Source organism: Zonotrichia leucophrys, chromosome 15 (genome assembly GCF_028769735.1).
Source record: "Zonotrichia leucophrys gambelii isolate GWCS_2022_RI chromosome 15, RI_Zleu_2.0, whole genome shotgun sequence".
NCBI lineage: Eukaryota > Metazoa > Chordata > Aves > Passeriformes > Passerellidae > Zonotrichia > Zonotrichia leucophrys.
This window is the reverse complement of record NC_088185.1, coordinates 13783811-13806687: the sequence shown is the minus strand read 5'-3', so window position 1 is coordinate 13806687 and position 22877 is coordinate 13783811. Positions and strand designations below refer to the sequence as shown.

Genomic DNA, 22877 nt, shown 5'->3' with positions numbered 1-22877 from the left:
TCAGGGTGGACATCAGTTTACTGTTTTTCCTCAGAGCCAGGCAAAGCCCATAGTGGGAGCTGCTGGGGAGGGCACAGGCAGATGTCTGAAGGAGGTGTCCAGATGTGGTCTCCTTGTTCAAGAGGGATGTGAAGAAACTGGAGAGGCCTGGACAAGGAATATCAACATGCTCGTGGGGCTGGCACACATTGCACCAGGAGGAGGGGGCAGGGCTGGGCTGGGGACAGGATTCTGAGAACAGTCAGTGGCTAAGGTCAGAGAATCACAGAATATCCTGAGCTGAAGGGACCCCCAGGACCATCCAGTGCAGCCCCTGTCCCTGCCCAGACCCCCAACAATCCCACCCTGTCCATCCCTGGCAGCACTGGCAGCACACAAATGCTCCTGTACCTCTGGCAGCTTTGGGGCCAGGACCATTCCCTGGGGAGCCTGGGCAGTGCCATCACCCTCTGGGGGTGTTAGTCCCTGTTAATCAGCCTAAATTTCTTCTAACGTAGCTTCATGATAAAGTTGAACCCTTCTTGGTGGTGCTGAATGATGCAATGGGCTAAACAGTCACCAGCTGAAGCTTGGGAGATTCAGGTTCAATCTTGGAATAACATTCCTCTCCAGGAGAGTGCACTTTTATTGCCTGCATTCAACTCCTTTACTTTTCTTTTACTGACCTATGGGTAGTTATAAATCTGAGTGTCTTGGAAGCCTCTTCAGTTTGTCCAACCACAACCTCTATGGTGGAAGGAGGGGCTTGGATGCCATCCCAGGTCTCACGGATTCAGTGTCTCAATTTTTCTATTGATTTTCTCTGTTTTGTATCTGGCGACATTGAGCTCATTCATCCACTCCTTTTTCTGCACTGTGTGATGTCCCAGGACTAGTTTCAGCCACTGTCCTTCATCTTCCCAAATAAAACCTGAAGGAAAGGGGAAACAGAGTGAAGAAACTTTGAAAGGTGACCAGAAGCCTGTGAAACAATGCTGTGATGTCATTCTTCAGCTTTGTGTTACGTGATGATGCTTCTCCAGACATGTCAGGTACTGTGCTGGCTGCAGCTGCACAATGCTGAGCCATGCCCAGGTGTGGGCCAGAGCCCCATCCCCTCCTGAGTGCTGTACTGGGCTGGTGGCAGTCCTGGTTCCATGGGGTCTCATCCCATTCTGGTGCTCACCAGCTGCCTTCATCACCTCTGAGATTGCTGTGATTGACCTTTTGGTCTGGTGGTTTTCTGGATATCAACCTCCACTGTGGGAACAGGACGGCTCCATGGTGGGCACCAATGCTCCCAGCTGCCCTGGAAAGAGACAGCCCCAATTCTAGTGTCAGGGAGAGTCCTGCTTAGGAGTCTTGGACAGAAGCTGTGTGGGAGAAGCCTCAGCTTCTGGGCTGCCCCTGGGCTTGCTGACAGAGCTGGCAACCCCTGGGCAGGGGGTTACTCCCATGCCCCCCACATTTGTGTCCCAGCACCCTGAGCACCCAGGGGTGGGCGCTCTGCTCTCTTGAACCTCAGGGCCTGACCCAGGCTGCACTGAGCAGTGTCTGACCACAGGACCAGCAAGCACTGGGATAACACTGGATACTGGAGGAAGGGAGCTCCTCATCTTGTCCTCAGGGCTCATCTCTCACAGCAGGTGAGCATGTGTAGCAGCAGCCCCAGTGGGAACCTGCCTCCCATTTGTCTGCTGCTTGTTACCACCAGTCTGTGCTGCTGCAAGGTCATCCATCTCCCCCCTGCATCCCACTCTGGACCAGGGAGCACCCAAGCAAGGCTAGGCATGTTGCCTGCCCACGGCAAGGCTGGGGCAGGGACAGATGGCATCCAGCTACGGAAGAAATACATTTTTATTAGGAAAGCGCTCTGCAGAGGTGCCAGGCTCTCTCATACCAAACGAATCCCTCCAACTCCATTGGATGGGATGCAGGAACCCCAAGGGCGTCCACCTCCATCCATAAATAGTGCTTCCTCCTGGCCAGGAGCAGCGCCATGGCGGAGGGGAGGGAGGGAGGGTGGCATCGGTCGAAACCAGCTCGACCCCACTCCGGCGGGCACCGGCAGTGGAGAGCTGTGCCTGGAGGGCGCCGGGGCAGGGGAGCTGCTGCCAGCGATGGCGTGGGGCACATCTCTGGCACTGCCCGGGGCACTAAGCAGCAGCTCCCTCCCTCTCCCGTGCTCCGCGACCCCGAGAGACCGGGGCGGAGCGCGGGAGGCGAGCGGCTCGGTTACTGCAGAATATACCGTGGGCACTCTAGTACAACAAGCGCTGCTTATGCGGTCGATAATACTGCTACAAAAAAAGGGGAGGGGGGGGACACGCCAGACACGGAGCCCCCCCGGGCTGGCGGCCGGGCCGGCTCCTGGGCAGAGAGCAGGAGCAGGGCACAGAGTGAGGGACCGGGTCCTGGGGCAGGAGGCACTAAGGCAGAAAGGGAGATGAGTGAGGTGGATAAAGGGAGGGTCAAGGCTCTTCCAGTGCCCCCAGCCTAGTCCAGGCTCCCACGTTCGCTGGTTGTGCTGGCTAATGTCCTTCTGCCCGGCGTGCGGCTCCTGGTCACTGCACTGCCTGAGCAGGCACAGCAGCTGCCCTGGGCGGCTCCAGGCTCGCTTCCCGGCTCTTCTTCCTGGGAGGCTTCTTAATGGGGGTTTTCTTGGCTGTCTGCTCAGTGGGGAGAGTCTGATCCTGGCCGCTGCCGGCACTTGGCTTCTCCATCCACTTGGGCTCCCCGGCTGCCGTCTCGGCGGCCGCAGGGATCAGTTTTTGCAGATGGGGAGAGGTGGGCAGCAAGGGTTTGCTGGTCTTCTGGCCGCCGGCGGCCGCCGAGCGCTTGGCTTTCTGCGGAGGGGTGGGCTTCTCCCGCTGGGCACCCACCCCGTTCGCCCGGATGCCTCCGTCCCCCTTGTTGAGGCTCTGAGTCTTTTCCTTCAGCTGGGCGGCCAGCTCGGAGGCCAGCTGGGGATGCAGCGGCTCGGAGCGGGGTTTGCTGGTGCCGGGGCTGCAAGGAGCATCCCTGGCGTCCCCGGCGCGCCGCTCCGGCTGGAAGGCGCCCATCTTTCGGAAGGCGTTCTGCACCGCCCCGTTGATGGTCTCCATGGGCTCGGAGCCGGCTTTGCTCCTCTGCTTGGGTTTGGTGGGTGACTGCGGCTCCCCGTAGAGGCTGGATTTGCCCTCGGGGACGCCGGGCTCCTTCGGTTGCTTCTGCGCTTTCTCCTTGCTCCGGGCACCGCCCTTCTCCTCCGCTCTGCCCTGCACATGGGCCGACGTCTCGCTCGGACTCCTCTTCCTCTTGGCCAAGCCCTGGCCTTGCTCGGGGCTGCCGGAGCGCGCGGCCACTTGCTCTGGGGACTGGCTGGGCGCCGGCAGCGAGTTGGACTGGCCAGAGCTGTACCTGCCGTGGATCCAGGAGATTTTGGGCTTTGTGGCCGGGTCTGGAGGACGGGGCTTGGTCCTTTCCGGGGACGGCGGCTTCCCGGGGCTGCGAGGCTCCGCGCTGGCATCCTCTTCCTCCCTGGACTGCTTGGAGAGGCGGGCGACCCTGGCGTAGAGCGCGGCGCCGGCCGAGCCCGAGCCGCAGGAGGAGCGCTCGCTGTCCGAGGATTTGAGCAGGGGGGTCTCGCTGCTGTCGGTTGGGAAGGCTCTGACGGAGCCCGTCTCCTTCAGGAACGTGTATTCTCCTGCTTCCTCCCCGCTGACTGGGGCTACCAGCTTGTCCCCGGGACCGGCAGGTGTCCCTCTGTCCCTGCTGTCGCCCATGCTCTCTGCGGGAAGACAGCACAGCAGTGTCAGGTGGGATGTGCCTGCGGGGGGAAGGACTGGGATGCTCCCGCAGGACAGTGTCCCACCAGTCAGGCTCCCAGTCAGAGATATCCTGGCTCTTAACCCTGAGCAGCAAATGCTGGAGGAGGGAGCTCTGAAACCACATAGGAGGCTTGACTGGAACCTGCACTCCTTCCTGGGGCACCAGGAGCCAGGGTGACCCGGTCCCCACCATGCAAGAGGGACAGCTCTCCATAGAGCAGGCCCCTGGTGTTGTCCCCGAAGTCCCCTGGGCATGCACCCTGCTCACCTTCATGGGGCACACAGTACACAGGCCCCTCATCCGTGGTGTCAAAGGAAGAGAAGGAGCCGCGGGACGACCAGGATGGGGAAGGCTGCTCCACCACAGAGGGTGGCTCGATGAAGCTGCAGTTCAGGGTGTTTTCCAGGTCATGGTGGGCCACTGTGAGGGCAAGGAACTGCTGTCAGTGTCAGTTCTGCCAAGCCCCCCAGTCCCTGCTGCCAGCCAGGAGGGTGGAAGCTGCACAGCCTCCCCACTGCCCAGCTTCCTGCAGGGACAGGGACAGGGACAGGGACAGGGACAGGGACAGGGACAGGGACAGGGACAGGGACAGCCTCCAAGGCATGGGGACACCTCTTGCTGCACAGTCCCACCAGGTCCCTCAGCCAAGTGTCCACAAAAGCCATCAATCAGCAGTGGTGATGCCCAGTATACCCCGTGCTTGTGCTGTGGGCAGCAGAGTCTGTTCAAGCCTCACACTTCCATCTGTCTCCGTCTCCAGCTGCCCAAATTGAGGATTCACATGGTGAGGGACAAGCCACCCAAACCCTCGGTCCCATGAGGACTTGGTGAGTGTCTTGGTGGTCACCCATGAGCTATGCAACCCAGCACAGCCACCCTGCAAAGAGGGTCCTGGCACTGTGACTGTCCCCTTCCCAGGGAGAAAATTAGCTGCTGGCTTTAATTCCCCTAATTCCCACTTCAGCATCACTGTCTGCATTTTCCTTTTTCATGTGCTTTTTGCACATGGATTCAGGATGATCAAAGGAAGCCTGCAGCAGAGGGATGTGTATTTTCCCTATTCTGCCATTTTTCAATCCCTTTGCCAGCTCCTTCCCTCCTGAAGCTGAGTAGGAGCATGCCTCCCTTCACTCCCTGGCACTGCCCCTCTGACAAGGGGCCACCCACAGAGAAGCAAAGTGGAAGAGAGAAACCACCAGAGGAAAAACTGTGTTCATAAAACAAAACAGAGAAGTTGAGCAGTTAGGAGTTGTCTGTGCTGGAGTGACCTTTTTTTCAGTTTGATATTTTTTTAAGGTTTTTTCCGCATAAGCTCATGCCCCAACACACCCTGAGGTGCTTCCTCAGGTGCCCACAGCTTCAGCAGCCTCCTCAGGTACCCACAGAACTGAGGCAGCACCCAGCTGGGAGGAGGGACCGATCCTCCCCGAGAGCCATGCAGCAGGAGATGCACTTGTCCCCATCGCCTTCCACTGGCTTTTGGGACAGTGACAAGCTGCCTCCAAAGCAGAGCAGAGGCTTGCTTTGGATGAAGGGTTGCAAAAGGGTGGTCCCAGAGGGTGCTGGCACTGCCCAGGCTCCCCAGGGAATGGGCACAGCCCCAAGGCTGCCAGAGCTCCAGCACTGTTTGGACAATGCTCTCAGGCACAGGGTGGGACTGCTGGCATGTCTGTGCAGGACCAGGAGCTGCACTGATGATCCCTGTGGATCCCTCCCAGCTCAGGATAGTCTGTGATTCCATGAAAACCCCATGCACAGAGAGGCTCCCAGCTGTACATGGCTATTGCCTGGTATTTTTAACCTTTGAACATCCCAATTGCATCCCAGTCATGCTGCAATGGCCTGCCTGGACTGTTTGAACCCTGGAGCACATCCCTGATTTACAATAAAATAACTTTTAGAGTGATTTGGATGCTCACTGGAGTGTTTATCCTTTACTAGGGAATGTGGCTTCAGACAAGCAAGGCTGTGTAAATGACAGCAGCGCTACACGCTCACCCATGCACAGTTGGGCTTCTTAGAGCAAGGAGAAACAAAAACCCAAGCAGAGATATTTAAAGAGCAAATGGCCCAGAGAGGGGGAGGCAGCAGCTCCAACATGGCTTTCCTTGTAATAAAAACCAAAAAGAGAAAATTAAAAGCAGCCGTCTGGAAGCGGATGAAGGGAGATGCTTCCTGAGAGGAGGCGTGCCGGGGCTGGGACTCACAGCCACGAGGCGACTCCAGGACTGCAGGGAGACCCATGACACAGCCAGATTATGAAATAAGGATATGTAGTGCACCTGGAAGCTTTGGGAGGCTTGGGGTCTCCAGCATGGTTGCCAGGGATTTTTCTTCCCTGGCTGTTGGGGCTGAGGGAAATGTGGATGCTTCCCACAGATCTCTACCTGTCACTGCTCCCCAAAATCTCCCGGAGCCACAGCATCAGGAAAAAACCCCAGCCCTGCCTGCACAGTGGCCAGCTGGTCTCAAGACTGGGATGAGGCAGAGAACAGCAGCAGAAAAACCATGAGAGAGGGATCCCAGAGTCCTCCTGGCCATCCCCTCCCACTCATCCCAAGCTCCCCACGACCAGCATCACTCTTGGGGCTGGCTGAGCTTTGCAGCTTGGGGAGGACACGTGGTGGGGTGCTGGGCTCAGGTTAGCCCTGGCATCTTCAGGGTGACCTGAGCAAATCCCACACACAGGGGTACCCAAAAGCTGGCCCTATGGCTGCTGGTGCCAGCCCAGGGTGGCCCTGCAGGCTGCCAGCTCAGGGGTAATCCCTGGGGAGATGCTGTGGATCCAAAACTGGTGCCAAGGCTGGGGAGCAGTTTTGAGGGAGGACCCTGAGATTCCAGGCACCCAGTGAGCGCTAGTGGGGCTTCAAGACCTGCAGTCCCACCTGGGAATGTTCTACCATGAGTAGGCTGGTGCTCACTGGTGTTTGAGCCCAGAAGAGAAAACCTACCTGGTGTCAGCAAACAGATGGCCAGCACTGTGGGCAGATCCAGAGTGACCAGTGCCTGGGCCAGCCAGCACCAGTTTCACTGTGACATCCCCTCAAGGTCCTGAGCACCTCCAGCATTGACCCTTGGGATGGTGCACTTCAGTAACCCTGGGACCCCCCTGCTGGGGCAGGACCAGCATGGGGAACAAATGTCCTCTGCAGGTGGCCACTGGCTGTTGTGGCTTCCACAGCACCAGGTGGGGTCATGATGTGGCAGCCTGGTCACTGGGCATCAGGGAGGTCACTGGGCATCAGGGGGGCAGCTGCTACAGGCAACCCAACAGAGCACTGTCACCCCGGGGTCCCCAGAGCCTGTAGGGGCTCTACCAGACCACGTGTCAGTGGGACTGGGAGCTGCTGGAGCCCACAGGAACTGCACTGTGCCACATAACGCAAGGCAAGCCCTAAGCAAAGCCTTTCCCTTCAGGGAGATGCCAACTCTCAGCTCCATGACAGACTCCAGGAACAGCCCCAGCCCTGCTGGGACCTGAGACCATCCAACCCCTTTCCCTGGGCTGCTGCTGCCCCGTGTACACAGAGCAGCTGGACTGCTGCCAGCCGCCTGCAGGCAGCCCCCCTCACCCTCACTGCACACAGGCACCCTCTGTCCTCCCCAAGCCCTTCCCTGGCCCCTTGCACAAACACAGCCTCTGTGACCCTCTGTTATCCTTGCAGCAGGAATGTTTCTTGGGCCCTGGCACACCCTGCTCCAGGTCGGGCTTTGCTGTGGGTTGTCCCCCCAGCCTGGTGCTGAGTAGTGCCTGGTGTGCTGGGATGGGCGTCACCTCTGTGTCCTGCCTGGGATGAGGGATTTAGCCTCAGGCTGAGCCACTGGTGCCAGGACGTGGCCTCAGGAAGGGGCTGGGCTCAGGAAGGGGCTGGGGTTGAAACGTGTCCCAGCACAGGGCAGGGATTGCTGCCTTCACACAAAGTTTAGTTAATGGGGTTGCAGCAGATCCCCAGCTCCCCATGCTAGGAAGAGTTGCAAGGAGAGTACAGGGTGCAAGGGACAGCATTCCCCAGCTGCTGGGATGCAGGGGGTCCCCAACAGCCCTGACAGTGCCAGGCCAGGCCAGGGGCTTTGCCAGGTATTAGCAGCTCCCTACAAGCCAGCTCTGTGCCTGGGCAGAGCGTGAGGCTCAACCCAAATGTCTGCCCCTCCATCCTCAACTCTGCTGCACATGGCAGGAGGGAGGGCATCTGCACAGATGCTCTAGCTCCTGGGCTTACTTCAGGATCAAAAGCACTAACAAGGCATCCTGCTGCGTGACAGGGACCATTCCTCTGCAGGGGAACCTCGGGAGAATAAACCCAAAACTACTCAGCAGAGCTCTAGAACCCGGTACAGCCTTTGCATCCTCACAAAGCAAAACGTGCTTGGACATCCAGAAGCTGCAGACAGAAAGGGCTGAGCTCCTGCGAGCTCACACCAAGCACTGAAATGCTCCCAGAGATCTGTGTGTCCCTGCCATGCTCACCACCCTGCTCTGAGCCACACGTGCTGCCCTGACAGGAGTAAAACCTGGCTCTCTGCACCCTCCCCAAACCCCAGGGCCTTACCCATGACCTTGGGCAGCTTCTGGCGGCGCAGGGGGATGCGTGGGAGCTTCATCCCGATCCGGCTGAACCGCCCACACAAACGCCTTGGAGGCTTCTTGGCTGCTGCTGGGTCGTGGCTGGAGCTGCAGAAAAGGCAATGGCACTGTCAGAGGCGCTGCTCCCTGACCGCTCCGGCTGTTTGTCTCTGCCCAGACCCGGGCAGGATGGCCTTGGGACAGCCTGCGCTCCAAAGGAGGAGTCTGGACTCTTCAGATTTTTAGTCTTCAGATTGTTTATTATTGCTTCTCTATAGAATTTTCTTCCAGCCTGACAGAGGTCTGACCAGCAAGGCAGCCAAGGGCACTCTGACCTCCCACTGGGCGGTCGTCTCTTTTTATACTAAAAACTACGTACATCATATTTACCTTTATTTCCCAATACCTTTCACCCATATTAGCAAGTGTACCGTCACCAAGGACCAATCCCAAAGTGCCAACATCACCACAGAAAATGGATGACAAGAAGAAGAAAGAAGAAGGACAAGACATGCCCTGATCCCTCCATATTGTCTCCATAACCCCCCTGTACCAAAACCCTAAAATCTGTATTTCCACCCTGTGAATACTTAATTATTACACCATTCATCCCCAAGTGATTCTCTTGTCCTCACACAGGTGGCACATCCCGTGCAGGGTCAAAGTCAAGCCACCAAGCACTCCTGGCAACATTCCAGGATCTCCGAGCCCCCCAGGGGTTGTCTCGGTAACTCTGGACATCTGGAGTGATGTGCTGAGTTCCCACAGCTCCCCTCCAGGGGTGGGGACAGACTTCATGGGCAACAGAGACAGGCAGCAGCTCAGGGATGCAGCAAGTGCAAAGGGGTTTTGGAGTGATAATGGGGTGGATGAAAAGCAGGGGTGTGCCCAGGCTGAAGGAGTTGAGGACCCACAGAGGCTGCTGCCAGCCCCAGGAACCAGCTTGCATCACACCAGGATGTTGAGCAGTGCCAGGGGATGGTGGGAAGGCTGGATCCAACCACGGCCATTGGCAGTGCAGCCCCAAGATACCCGCAATGTCTGGTCAAGACCCCAAACCTTAAAAAAAAATCATCCCAACCCAAAGCCAAACATGTGGCTTCTCTTTATTTGCTCTATGGTTTTGAAGCCTCTTGGGGCCACGCCTTCAACCAATTTTCCACAGCCACGGGAGTGAGTGACTTTGTGAGTTGACTCAAGGGAATCTGCAAGGGACCACGCTGGGACCGCTCCACGGGTCACCCAGTATCTGGGGACACTGTGGTCTGGGCACTCTGGGAGAGAGGAAACTGTCTGGAGCCATTTGCCCTCTCCCTGGGCCGTTCCTCACCTGATGGGTTTGTGCTTTATCTGCAGGATCATTACCTGCAGCCTGCAGGCTCTCCAAACCAGCTGTGCCTGGCTGGCATTGAGCTTGCAGGGCTGCAAGGGGAAGCTTCTGGAAAATTCCTGTGCAGTGACTGGTGGCATGAGGGGGTTTTCTCTACATCTGGAGGAGCTCCAACAGTCCTCTCATCTCTTGCTAAGCAGCACAAACCTTTCCCCCTGCCTTGAGTCTGTCCCCACTCCTATTATCATGGTAGGATGTTAACCTGGTGCTTCTAAAATGCTGTCAGCATCCCGACCTTGCTGCAGGAACCCATCCTCCCAGCTCTGATCATCCATCCCCACGTGGGACAGTCAGCATCCCCCCTGTCCCCTAGGCCTCATCCCTTTGCTCAGGGATTTGTTCTGAAGGTTTTCACCATGTCGTGTAGCCCTTGCTGTGTTTCAGGGCCTCCTTTGCAGATCAGCTCCAGACCCTAGTGACTGGAGGGGACTGGGCAGGTGTCTGTGAAATGATGGCCCACGAGAGAGAAACAAAGTCAGAGCAGGAAGGTGTTCCCCTGGGAGGGTTCACCCTGAGTCCCTCCATCACCCTGATGATGCAGCAGGATTGCTCAGACCCTGTACCCACATGGTGTCACGTGAGCAGCACAGTTCTGCCTCAATTTCCCTGCACTACCACTGTCCCAGCATGGTCTCTGCATCCCCCTGTCAATCCCAGAACCCACTGATGTTCCACATTCCCAGCCTGCTGAGATCCCTCCTGTCCCCAGCACTCACCCGCTGGCCTCGTCCTTCTTGCGGCACACACAGCAGCAGCAGAGCAGGGAGAGCAGCAGGATGAGCAGCAGCGCCAGGAGGGCCCCAGCCCCGATCACCCCCATCCTCTGGTTGGCTTCTGCAAGGCAGACCCATGGCTCAGCCTGGGGCCAGCCTGTGGCACAGCCCAGCCCATGGCACAGCCCAGCCCGTGGCACAGCCCAGCCCGTGGCAGAGCCCACCGTGTGGCACAGCCCAGCGCCGGTGCTGGCACTCACCCATGTGGCAGGCGCCCGTCAGGGGGTCACAGGCACCATCATGGCAGCTGCAGACCTCGGCACAGTTGGCTCCGTAGCGCCCAGGAGGGCACGTCAGGTTACAGCTGGAGGGAAGGGCTGGATGAGAGCAGTGCATCCCCCAGCCCAGGCACAACAGCGGGAGCCCTGGGCTGCCAGCTTCTCCCAAACCCTCCCTGTCCCAGGGAGCAGCCTCCAGCCTGCTCCGACACAGCTCCTCCACACCCTGGGGAACCCTTAACCCACAGACACCAGGAGCCCATCACCCATGCAATGGCTTTGCATCACTCAAGGGATTTGCCCCTGCTGATCTCAGACGCTCTTACTGCTCTCTGCACGTCACTTCACCATTAGACACAGTAATTAGGAAAGGTCATCAACCCAGCAGTCACATCTAAAGACACCCTGATGTCACTCACAGGGATTCCAGCTCAGCTCAGTGGTGATGTGGCCACTCCAAACCCCACCCTCCACCAAGCCAGGCAAAGCCACAGTGGCCACAAGCTGGGAAAGTGCCCAGATTGACATTTTTTTTGCCTCCAAGAAGGAAAAACAACAGAGCAGCCCTAAGACCCCTCCAGTTTGGTTATGCCTGATGCCAAATCTCCACTACTGGTAAAATGACTTCCTGATGGTGTCATGGAGATGATGGGGACAAGCATAAACGGGCACCAATCCACAAGTCTCAAGGGCTTGAGCATGGAAAACATGGTGTCAGCAGATCCATCCCAACCTGTCTTCCGAGCCATGGGCCAAGCACTGCAGAGCAGGACCCAGCTGGAGCTGGGACATGTTGGCAGTGTTGCTGGGCACCAAATCCTCTGCCAGCTGCATCCCAGCTGGAGGGGCTGCAGCTGGACGGAGCCAGTGGGCCCCAGCCCAAACCCACTCCCCTGGGGACACAGCTGCCCCCAGCCCTGGGCACCGTGCCCCAAGGCTGCTCAGCCCATTTCACACTCCAACAACTTGCAAAGTGCCACCTTGGCCAAGCCTGGTGCCTGCTGTGCACCTGTCATGTGCCAGTTGTGTGCCTGTCATGTGCCTGCCAGGATGGGTGCTGAGCTCCCACATCTGCTGTGCTGCACGGGGCAGCTAAAGCAGCAGAACAGGAGCAGAGATAGCCCCCAGCAAGGCCAAATCTCTCACCCCACCACTTGGCCCCACAGCTCTGCCCCAGGCTGAGATTTTGGGAAAGGAGAGGAGGGTGATTTTTTTTCAGGAGAGTCCTGATACTTCTGGGAAAGACAGAGAAGATAATGCACTTTGTGAACACAAAAATATTTCAGCAGCTGCTCCTTTAGCGTGCTCCTGACACAGAGCTGAGAGGACATGTTGTATGGCAAGGACGTTGCTTGTGCCTTCATTGCAGAAATGCCCTTTTTAGCAAAATTGTACCCTGCTGACAAAACCACTGGTTTGGATATAGTCACAGGGATTTGCCTGAGCACCCAGAACATTCCTGAGCCTGCCTGACTGCACCACTTGGCACAGCTCAGCTCAAGGTTCCAGCACCAAGGCTGCATCCTGAGCATCCCCCATCCCCACCTTCCCAGTGCTGTGCCAGGGTCTCAGAACAGGTTAATCCACACTCAGCCCTCTGGCACTGTGATGAAAGCATCACCACGGCCCCTCAGTAATATTCTAATACCTCTGAGACCCTCTCACCTCTGCCTTTGCTACCAAAGGTGGCCATGATGCCCAGGCTGGGCATCCTAAACTGGTGCCAGTGTCCAGCAACTGTTCCAGCACCACAGGTAGGTGGAAAAGCCCCACCACACCACCCCTCAAAATGCAAATGCTCTCTGTTTTTATGCCTTCAGTGAAATGCCAGCATGGGCAAGATGCCAGCTCTAAATCCCCATCCTCGCTGTCACCCTCTGTTAGTTGCTGGGAAAACCTGAGCACCACGCAGTGGGACCTGGGGGAGCTGTCTGCATGTCCCAGCTGGGTGGAAAATGCTTTCCTCATCTTTTCACACAACATTTCAGTCCCATGCTGGGAAAAACTACCCGAGGATGAGTAGACCCTCGATGGTCCCTGTGCCCCTGGAGTGGGGGAAGGAGAAGGCCTGGGGAAGACCCCAGCCAGAGGCAGAGCTTTAAGTGGGAGCCCTCCAGGAATGCCATCCCTTGTGAGGCTGTTTGTAATTCTGTGATGTGGTTTTCTCTCTGTTTTTGGATAGAAATTCCACCCTTGACTTGAAAAACCCCAACAAACCACCACTTTTTGTTGATTTGTTTTTGCCAAACAGGCCTTTTCTAAAGCACAACACCCCTTGCTGCTCTGGGAGCTTGTCCTTCCCTCTCTGCTCACCAATCATCCCAACTATAGCCCAAGAGCACTTCTGCTGCAGGAAACCTCTCAGCTGGCAACAGCACAGGGCACAAGGGGGCAGGAGGTGCCCGAGAATCACCTGTGCCATGAGATGCCCCCAGGCAAGCTCACCAGAGCCTCACTTACTATGTGCCATGGGAGCCGGGGTGGCAGAGGCACTGCCCAGTCTCGAAGTGGCACTGGCCATTGACGCAGTCGCTGCAGACGAAGGCGCAGTTCTCCCCATATGTCCCGTTCCGGCACTTGGTTTCACACCTGGGAGGGATGAGGGCAAGAGGCTGGAGCACTTGGGGACCTCCAGCATCCCTCCACATGCACGGAGACAGGGCTGTATATCACCGTGGTGGCTTGTGGTTTCTGAAGCCAGGAGAGGGGTACAGGAATAGACTGAGCCCACTGACACGGCCATGGAACTGGAGGGAGTCTGCGAGACCCCTGCCTATGTCCCACGGACCCTGGATGGCTCAGTGGGGCTCAGCTCTCAAACTGGGATGCGCTTCTGCAAACTACCGTGCCCAGGATCGGTTCCAGGGCTGCAAAACCCTTCAGTGACCCCGTTCCCTGGGAGAATCAGGGAAGTCAGGCACTGCTCTCCCAGAGCCCAGTGCTGCACCCAGCTGCACTCACCGGTCTCCGATCCAGCCTGGATTGCAGTGGGAGCATTTGCCATTGATGTGATTGCAGGTGTGGCCATCCTTGCAGGGGGGACAGAGCTTCTCGCAGCCCTCTCCGTAGAAGCCAGGTGAGCAGGGCTGGTCGCACTTGGTGCCATTCCAGCCCGCCTCACACGTCAGGCAGCGCCCATCGGCCACGGTGCACGGCTGCAGGCTCTTGCACTGCCCACACCTGCAACGAGGGAAACCCATCACCCACCACAGCCCAAATCCTCCTGCTGCCACCTCCCAGCGGTGCCGGATCAGAGCCAGCAGCGATGGCCACTCACCGCCTCCTGCAGCCCTGGCCGTAGAAGCCGGCCGGACACGGCTCGCGGCAGTACTTGCCCCGGTAGCCCGGCTCGCAGGTGCAGGTGCCGTCCACCTGGTTGCACTTGCCCTTGTAGCACTGGCAGTAGCGGTCGCAGCGGGGCCCGAAGGTCCTGTCCCGGCACTGGCAGCGCCCCGTGAACTGCTCGCAGGGCGAGTTGTTGCAGGAGCACTGGTTGTTGCAGCCACGCCCCCACCAGCCCGGCTGGCACAGGCAGTTGCCTGTCTGCTGGTCACACTGGGAGTTGTGGCTGCAGTAGCAGGAGCTGGAGCACTGTGGGCCCCACCAGTTGGGCTCGCAGGTGCATTTGCCCGTCCTCTGGTCGCACTTGCCGTGCTTGCAGAGGCAGATGTTCTCGCACTTGGGGCCCCAGCGGTTGAGGTTGCAGGTGCACTGGCCCGTCACATCCTCACACTGCCCATTGGGATGGCAGGTGCACATCTCCTTGCAGTCGGGACCCCAGAACTGCCGGGGGCACTCTGTGGGGAGAGCCATCAGCCTCAGCACTGCTCACAGGGACAAACCCATGCCAGACACCAGTGGAGCCCTCCAGTCCCCCCAGCACCTCTTGACCACAGTCCTCCCTCTCCTCCCCACAGAGCACCCGATCTAAGAGGAGACCCTGGCAAGAGGACAATGCCCTGGGAAACAGAGCCAGGGGACAGGCAAGGGCAGAGCTGGAGCATTCACAGTTCCATCCCTGATGATCTGCTCTGGAAAGTCACCCCAGGATGAGCCAGGTCCACCCCGGTGAACGCCCTGAGGACACAGAGGCGCCCGCCAGTACTCACTGGTGTCGCAGTTGGCACCAAAGTAGCCGTGGCGGCAGCGGCACTCGCCGGGCCTGACGCACACCTCGTTCTCCTTGCAGGTGAAGTTCCCCTCGCACACGGCTGGACAGATGGACAGACAGCAGCCATGAGTACCAGTGCTTGTGCCCTAAAGCCCCCCAGGCCCCCCCAGAGCAGAAAAGGGGCTGTGCAGTGACCCTCTGAGTGCTGCTGAGCTTGGCACTGTGCCACCCTGGCAAGCAGCTGCCTGGGCTGGATGGGGCCCTTTGCAGAAAAATTCCACCAGCCTCCCGTCACCCAGCTCAGCTCCACCTCTGCCACCAAGAGAGGAGGCCACCCATCCTAGCCACCAGCCTCCTGCCACCCAGCCAAGCCATGTCCCTGCCAGAGGCTGCACCCAATGGTGCTGTCCCAGCTCAGCTCCGCATTGCTAGAGGGGAGAAGGGGACACAGGGTAGAGGGGTTGTGGGCACTGTCATCCCACACTGCCTCTCCCATGTGGCCACTTGCCCCCAAAGGCCACCAGCCACTCTCCTGCCCAGGGGATCATGCTGAGACCGACGCCTGGAGCCAGCTAAGCACAGGATGTGGTGCAGGCAGATCCCACACCGCCCTGGACAAGCTTCCTTAGGCACTGGGGCAGGGAGAGACAACCACCCATCCCAGCCACCTTACCTGGGAGCTGTTAGACCTACGGTGATGGATATTATAGAAATCCCTAAAATAGACAGATTACACAGGTTAGGAGCAGTGAGTCTAACGGTTAGAGCAGGTTTGGGGGCAGGAGATGAGAACAGCTCACTGTGGCACCATCCTCCCCCCACTGTCCTGCCAGACCCTGTCCTTCTCCCCTCCAAGCAGGCACATCCTGCTCCCAACGCATGCAGTGAGTGGTTAAGGGCTCATGCACAGTGGGTTAGTTGGTTACGTGTGCTTTGGTCCCAGCTGCAAAGTGCCACCTCCAGCTCCCCTGGGGTGTGGTGGGCCCTGTGGCCGGCTGAGCCTGTGGGGGAGCCCCAGAGCAGCTGCCTCCACTGTGGTGGCAATGCAGGGAATGATGCTCCCAGGGTTCCATGCTGAGCATCCATGCTGGGCTCGCTGTGGCCCCCAGTTAAGAGCTCTGACACCTTTTAGGGCCTCAGCCCAAGCTCAGGGGTCTTTGGCAGCCCCAACACCTCTTCCCAGTGAGGCCACAAGAGACCACGTGCCTGGTGTGGGCAGCTTCAGCTTCACTGCTGGCTCTGGCTCAGTCCCCACGCTGCTGCAGCATCTGTGAGGAATCTCAGCCCCATCCCTGCAGCTGCACCTTCACCCTGGGGGACACTTCACTGTCCCTTAGGGCCCCGAGCAGCACCCCCAAGTCCTCAGACTCAGAGCTGGCTGGCAAGGAAAGAAACCCCCCCAGCTCTGAGCCCTGGGGAGCTGAGCACCCATTCCATCCACACGGTGTTTGCCTGGGGCACTGCAGGGAGACAGGACAGGGAGTCCCAGCCACAGGACACATCAAGGTGGCCCCTGACAGTGGTGGTGAGGCCAGGAGGGCTCAGTGAAGGATGGGCAGAGCCCAATGAAGCAAAATGCTGGTGTTTACCTATTAAACACTCGCTCCCTTGTTGCCTCCATCCCTGGCAGCACACGAAAGCTGAGGAGCTGCAGGGATAAAAGAAAGTATCACAAATAGTTACAACCCTCAGAAAGTCCTGGCCCTTCCCAAAAACCCACCAGGAGCACTGAAGCCATGATGGTAAGAGATCCTGCTGGGAGTTTCTGCACCTCCAAAGAGGAAGAAGAGCTCTTGGCTCCTCCTCCAGCACACAGAGAGTTAATGGATCTGCTGGGAGATCCCACGGATGCCCCACCAGCCACTAAGGTGATGCTAGGAGTAAGAATAGGACCAGTTTTTCCCATTAATGAGTGATGAAAAAGCAAAAGTCATGTGTGCAACCTCCACAATAAAAAAAAAATCCGAAGGCCTACCCCCCCCCAAAAAAGAAAAAAAAAAGAAAAAAAAAGAAAAAAGGGAAGGCTCTAAATGTCCCAGGGGAAAAGATGACTTGAATTGCAGGCCAGTGCTTTGTGGCCCGGGGATGGAATCCCAAAGGCAGGTTGGAAGCACCTGGCTGGAATGGCTGGAACACAGCCAGCTCCCAGGGAGTGTCCCTATGTAGAAGCAGGGGAAGGCCAATTGCAGGCAGCTGGAATGTGTCCCTGAGCTCTTGAGAGTCCTGGAGTGCCATCACCTCCAGGGACTGCCAGGCACAGCATCATCAGGCACGGCATTTTTGGCTCAAGCTTGACCAGGATGGGGGCTCAGACCCACCCAGAGGCTTGGCCAGGGATGCTCAGCTCTCTGCTGGGAAGGGACACGTGGGGACATCCCACCCACACTTTGTCAAAGAACCCCCCATGGCAAATGTTTGGGGGCTCATGATGCTGCAGTTGGGGGTGGGGAGTTCACTCCCTCCCCATGACCCCACAGAAATCTCTGTCCATCCCTGGAGCCACCCACTCCTCCCTGGGGTGACCCACAGGGAGGGAGCGATGCCGAAGGGTCGCAAACAGCCCCGGCCGCTGCCGCAGTCAAGGGAAACTTCACCCGGGCTGGGCTGGCGCTGCAGCCTGGAATGCATCTGGCTTTTTCTTCTTCTTTTTCCTTTTTTTTCCCCTTTTCCTCTTTATATGTAACAAATGCAGAAGAGGAGGAGACAGCGAGGAAGCGCTCGCCGGAGCGCAGCGCGGTCACAGGACCCGTCTGGCTGCCAGACCGCCCGTCCCGTCCGGGGCTGCCAGCGGCGCCTCGGCCCCGCGCCCCGCGGCCGCGCCCGCCCGCAGCACCCACCGGGACCCCGCGGCGGGGCCGGCGGCGAAAAGCTGGAAAGGAGGCAGAAAAGAACCACAAAAATGATTCAAGGCCTGGAAAAAATGCCTTGCAGCCGGAGCCCAAAATAGCTCCATCTCTGCAGCCTCTGGAAGCGGCCCCAGGATGCTGCAATGGCAGCGGCACAAACACCCCCCCACACGGACCCTTGGGGCTCTGCTCCCCCCGAGCATGCAAAGGGTTAATGCATGGGGTTAATATCAAAGGGGGGCAACCACCAAATCGCTTCCCTGAGGACTGGGCAGACCGGAGTCAAGGTCCTCTGCAAAAGGCTTCGGGCTGTGCCCCCCAAAAATCTTTGCCAGCTGTGCTGGGATACTCAGGCAGAGGTGGAGAAGGGCCCATGGTGCTCTTGCCCTCCCACGGCATGGCCAAAGCCTCACTGTTGCACCTGGGGTTGCTTTCACCAGTCCACCCTTTAGAAATTCAGTTTGGTGGCTTTAGAATGAAATCATCACAGGTTTACCAGAGGAAACCCTTCCACCTTGGAAATCTGCCTCCAACAGCTCAGTCTGGCCACCAAAATGGGCATTGCCTAAAATGTGCCAAAAAATATCCTTTGTGATGAGTTGATGGTGGGGAGCTGGGAGTTGCTGGGACATGGTGGCAGGAGGGGAAAACTTCTGCCATGAGCTGGAGGAGGTGAGCGGCACCACAACCACCCCAGCTGGGAGCCAGCCCACCGCCTCACAGGATTTGGGCTTATCTGTTCCCTGATAGCTTATCTCTCCTTCCCTGTGCCTGCTGATGGTCTCCCACACCCTGCTCAGCACCCATCTCATTTATCAGCAGCTTTGACAACAAATAAACTTGGTCCTGTGGCAAGGAGAGGTAGCCAGGATGTGGCACTGGAAAGCCATTGCTCCCAGCGGGGTACACGGACTGGTCCCAGCACAGGCAGCCCACAGAGGGACAGTGCAGGCTGCAGGTCACCAATGCTCACCAGGGTGGGGGACTGAAAGGTGTTTCATGGCCTCAGCTCCTTGACAAAGGGCTTGTTCCACATGCCCCCTGACCACTGGAAAAGGATAACTGAGAGTTGTGTTTAAAAGCTCGTTCCTGATCCACACGGACATGGCACTGCAAACATCCATTCTGCAAGTACTTTTTTTCCTTCAAAGCACTACAAATGCTGGGAAAAAAACAATGAAAATCTGCCTCTGAGCTGTGGCCAGGGCTTGAGACCTCAGCTGATGTGGAGGAAAAGGAGTGGGCTGTGTGCAGAGCTGGAGCTGTCACCTGCAGGGACAAGCCCTCCATGCCAGGCTTGCCCCTACCCCACAGTCATGTCCTGCTCATGCTGAGCATCACTGGGGTCTCAGCTAATGATCCCAGGCTTTTCACAAAGGTAGAATATTTTTATGGTGGATTAGTATCCTACAGAGAGGCCTCTGAGGCAGGAGGGGTGGCTCCTTAATGAGACCAGCACAGCCTGCCCTGAACAATGAGGAGCAGGCTCACATCCCTGGAAGCAGGAACAGGACTCCGGGGCTCAACTGGGAGCTGCTGCATGTGGTCCCATGTGAGACCACCCAGCTCAACCCATGGATGGAGCTGCAAAGGAGCCCTGCAGACACCCAGCATAACCCTGGTGCTCAGAGAACCACTGGCACCCTCCCCATGCCCACTGCTTCTCCATCCCCGCCCTACTGCTCCTTCCAAGCATCACCCCAGTGCTCATGTTCCTCTGTGCCACCCAGCTGGCACACAGTGTGCCTGGGATAACTGGGTCCCAGGCACTGGCACTCCCCAGCTGATGCCAGCTGCAGCTCCCTGACACTAGCCTCAGGGTGCAGACAGACAGACAGATCCCCAGTGCAGGCAGGAATAGCATCATGAGCATAAATAGAAACCCTTTGGGCAGAGAAATAAAATTAAAGACTAAAGGAAAAGAGAATGTTAGCAAGAGAGCAGGACAGGGTCAAAGCAGTGTCCAGGCTGTCACCACTGGCACCTTTGGTCATACCAATGGGAAACAAATTATAAAAGAACTTCAAATTTAAGGATAAGTTGAATTTAGAACACAAAACCCCAAAGAGCCCCAAATATGCCCTTTCCTTCTGCCCTAAATTATTCCTTGAATTTCTACTTGGGACCCAGGCCCCAATAAGTCACACAATCCTGAGCCCTCTGAAACCCATGGTGGCATCTCCACAGGATGTCTGAAGGGGCTTTGCAGAGCTAAGGGTCCAACAAGCTCCAACAGCCTTGGGTGGAGGATACTGGGACCTCCTCCCAAAGCCACCTCCAGTCCCAGAGCCCCTGGCCTCAGGAGGGCAGCATCAGGGCCTTGGGGCCACTGGGGTGGGTTTGGATGGCAACGTATGGAGAGGCCTCCATGTCCACTGTACACAGCAAGGATGGGGGTGGGTGGAGAGGGAAGAAGGGTTTGCAGAAGGGTGAGGGATAGAAAATGATGCAAACTTCATCTGAGCTTCCTAGGGACTGTCTCTGTCCCATCACCCCAGCTCCTAGGCTGCCTGCAGGCCCCAGTCCTGCCAGAGGATGGATGGACACAACCAACATCCAGTGCCTCTTTCACAGCCATGGCACCCATGGGGGGCACAGTGAGTGAGGCCGAGCCCATGGTGCTGGTTCCACACCTCCCCCGCCTTCATCCCTGGGGATGAGGGGTCCTTGTGCATGGGGAGAAGCCAGGCCCCTCACCCCCAGCACGTGGGGCAGCATACAAGGAGCAAGGTGGGGACACCACTCTAGTTCCCTGTGCCACCCCGAGATGCAGTGGCACTTTGCTGTGCAGATCACTCCCCGAGGAGGGACGGCTCCCTGCTGTCCAGAAGCAGCACCGGCGGGAGCTGCGCCTGCTCTGGCTCGTGAAATGCCTCCTTAGGAAACTCCGGCTGTAATTTGAGGAGGGGGCACCAGCGCCCTGTGGCCCTGCTGAATGGAGCCATTATGCGGCCCCTCTTGCTTGAAGCACATGTTTTCCTTGTGGACTCGCCTGACCTCACAGGCGAGATGTAAAGGTGCATTTATGGCCTGGGCCCCCCATCAAGCACGGGGGATCCAGCTCTCCCAGGCAGGAGGCAGGGACTGTGGGCTCTCTCCCCTCTTGCTGGGGCCAGCCTGGCCCGGGAGCCGGGGCAGACCGAGCCTGAGTGCTGCAGAGCAGCCCAGCTGAGGTGATGCTGCTATGTAAAGGGACCTGTGAGACACTGGGAGCCGGGAGAAGCCAGTGCCATCTGCCGAGATCCTGTCCCAGCCCGGCAGGCAGAATATGACCCCGGGACAGCTAGACAGTGCCAGCACCCACTTTCTGAAGCCAAACACGAGGGTCTTGGGGCTGCCAACTCCACAATCCCCAGCAGTCTGGGACAGCTTTACCATGATACCCGGAGCATCCTGCATCCCACCAGGCCAGGGTCAGCAGTGCAACCCGATCCCCGGAGACACCCGGGACGGGCTCCCCAGCGCAGATCCTGCCCCAGGGATGCAGGATTGCCCTCCTCTCACGACTCCATCCCCAGAGACACCCAAACCCAGCTCCCTACAACAGAATCGGCCCCGGGCATCCAGGACTGGCTCCGAGGGCATCCCTGACCGGTTCCCCGCAGCCCCGCGCGTGTCAGGAGCAGCCCCCAGGTCCCTGCCCCACTCGGGCTCAGCTCCTCACGCTCTCCCCGCCGCCGGCTCCCCCCGCCTCAGCCGCGCACAGGACGGACTTTGTCTTGGAAGGCGCCCAGCGCCGCGGCTGCCCGCGATGGGGGATGGACCGGCGAGCCCGTCCCGTCCCGTCCCGCGGCCCCGGCGCCGGGGTCCCGTCCCGCCCCGCACACCTGCCCGAACCCGCTCCTACCCGGCGGCCCTGCAGACGTTCCTGCCGCGGGGGCTCAGCTCCTGGGCGGCTCCGCGCCCCAGCACCGACAGCAGCAGCAGCAGCGCGGCCCCGGCCCGGGCGCGGCGAGGCGGCCGCAGCCCACGGGCCGCCATCAGCGGCGGAGCGCCGGGGCCCAGCCGCAGCCGGCACAGCCCCGCCAGGGCCGGGCGCTGCCCCCCGCTCGCCGCCGGTCTCCGCTGCCGCTCGGCGGGCGGAAGCCGAGCTACGATCGCTCCGCCGCCGCCTCCCCCGCGCCCCTCTCTGCGGCGGCGGGAGGGGCTCCGCCGCCAGCCAGGAAATTCCGCATTGGTTCCCCTGACGGCGGGCCAGGCTCCGGGGGCCGCCGCCGCTGCCGCCCCGGCCCCGGGCAGCGCCGCCCCGACGGCCCCGAGAGGCTCCACCGGGTGGGCAGCGCCGCTGGAACCGGGGAGGATGCGGAGTCCCGGCTTCCAGCGCAGCCCGGGGGTCCTGCAGCTCCCGGGAGTCCTGGCAGTGCCGTGGCTCTGGGTGGGGACGGCCCGCGAACCGGCAGCACCGGCGCTCGGCTGTCGCGGCGGTTTGGAAGCCGCAGAGCCCCGGCAGTCTTCGGCAGTCTGGTGGTCTCCGGGGTCTGGGTCTCCCGGGATCCAGCAGCTCCAGAGGTTCGACAGCCGTGGGTGTCCCAGAGCTCCGGGTTTTGATTGTCCCGGGGGTTCGGCAGTCCCAGGCTCTGGCTGTGTCTGGAATCCGGCAGCCCGAGATGCACAACAGCCCTGAGATCTGTCTGACCTGTGGTTCCAGTAGCTCCAGGGGTCCAAAGACCCCAGGGTCAGCCTGTCCTGGCAGTTTGGCAGCCTTCAGGAGCCTGAAAGCCCCTTAGCATCCCCCTGAGCCAGGGATCCAGCAACTCCAGATGCTGGAGACAGGCGCAGGATGTGGCTTCCCCAAAGGTCTGGTAGCCCCAGGTGTGTGACAGCCCCACTGTCCAGCGGTCCTGCACAGGTGCCAGTGATCCGGCATCTCCATGTGTCTGGCAGCCCGGACCAGTCTGTCGGGAGCTGTGCAGGAGCCATGGAAGCGAAATGGTGCCTGCAGCAGCGGAGCCAAGGGCCATGTACAGCGACAGAAAGGCTGCAGAGCAGCTGTTGGTTAACCCACTGTAAGGACACAGCTGGGAATCGGGGGGACACCCTGGGCACCTGCACGAGTCCCACATTTCTACCAGGGTGGGCAGCCAATGAACCTCCTCAGCCTGACAGTGCAGCAGCGCTGAATGGGCCAGGGCTTCCTTGGCCAGCAACCTGTGCCAGCTGAATTTTCAGCTCAATGGTCACTTGCA

The 22877-nt window shown here is 59.0% G+C and overlaps 1 protein-coding gene across 2 annotated transcripts; it reads right to left on the bottom strand.

The window, feature by feature from the left end:
• On the bottom strand, positions 1-22097 carry SCARF2 (scavenger receptor class F member 2). 2 transcript variants are annotated; one of them, XM_064726637.1, is made up of 12 exons: positions 21539-21555; positions 16435-16493; positions 15519-15561; positions 14844-14945; positions 14012-14531; positions 13696-13914; positions 13195-13323; positions 10717-10820; positions 10460-10577; positions 8340-8461; positions 4057-4209; positions 1-3748 (listed from the first exon to the last, which is right to left on the bottom strand). In XM_064726637.1, the coding sequence occupies exons 5-12, from the start codon at positions 14491-14493 to the stop codon at positions 2544-2546; spliced, it is 2532 nt and encodes an 843-aa protein (XP_064582707.1). In that variant the 5' UTR covers positions 14494-14531; positions 14844-14945; positions 15519-15561; positions 16435-16493; positions 21539-21555; the 3' UTR covers positions 1-2543. The 2 variants fall into 2 exon arrangements, with proteins under 2 accessions (XP_064582707.1, XP_064582706.1); XM_064726636.1 differs by lacking the exon at positions 15519-15561 and having other exon boundaries at positions 21539-22097.
• Positions 22098-22877: the final 780 nt, after the last annotated feature.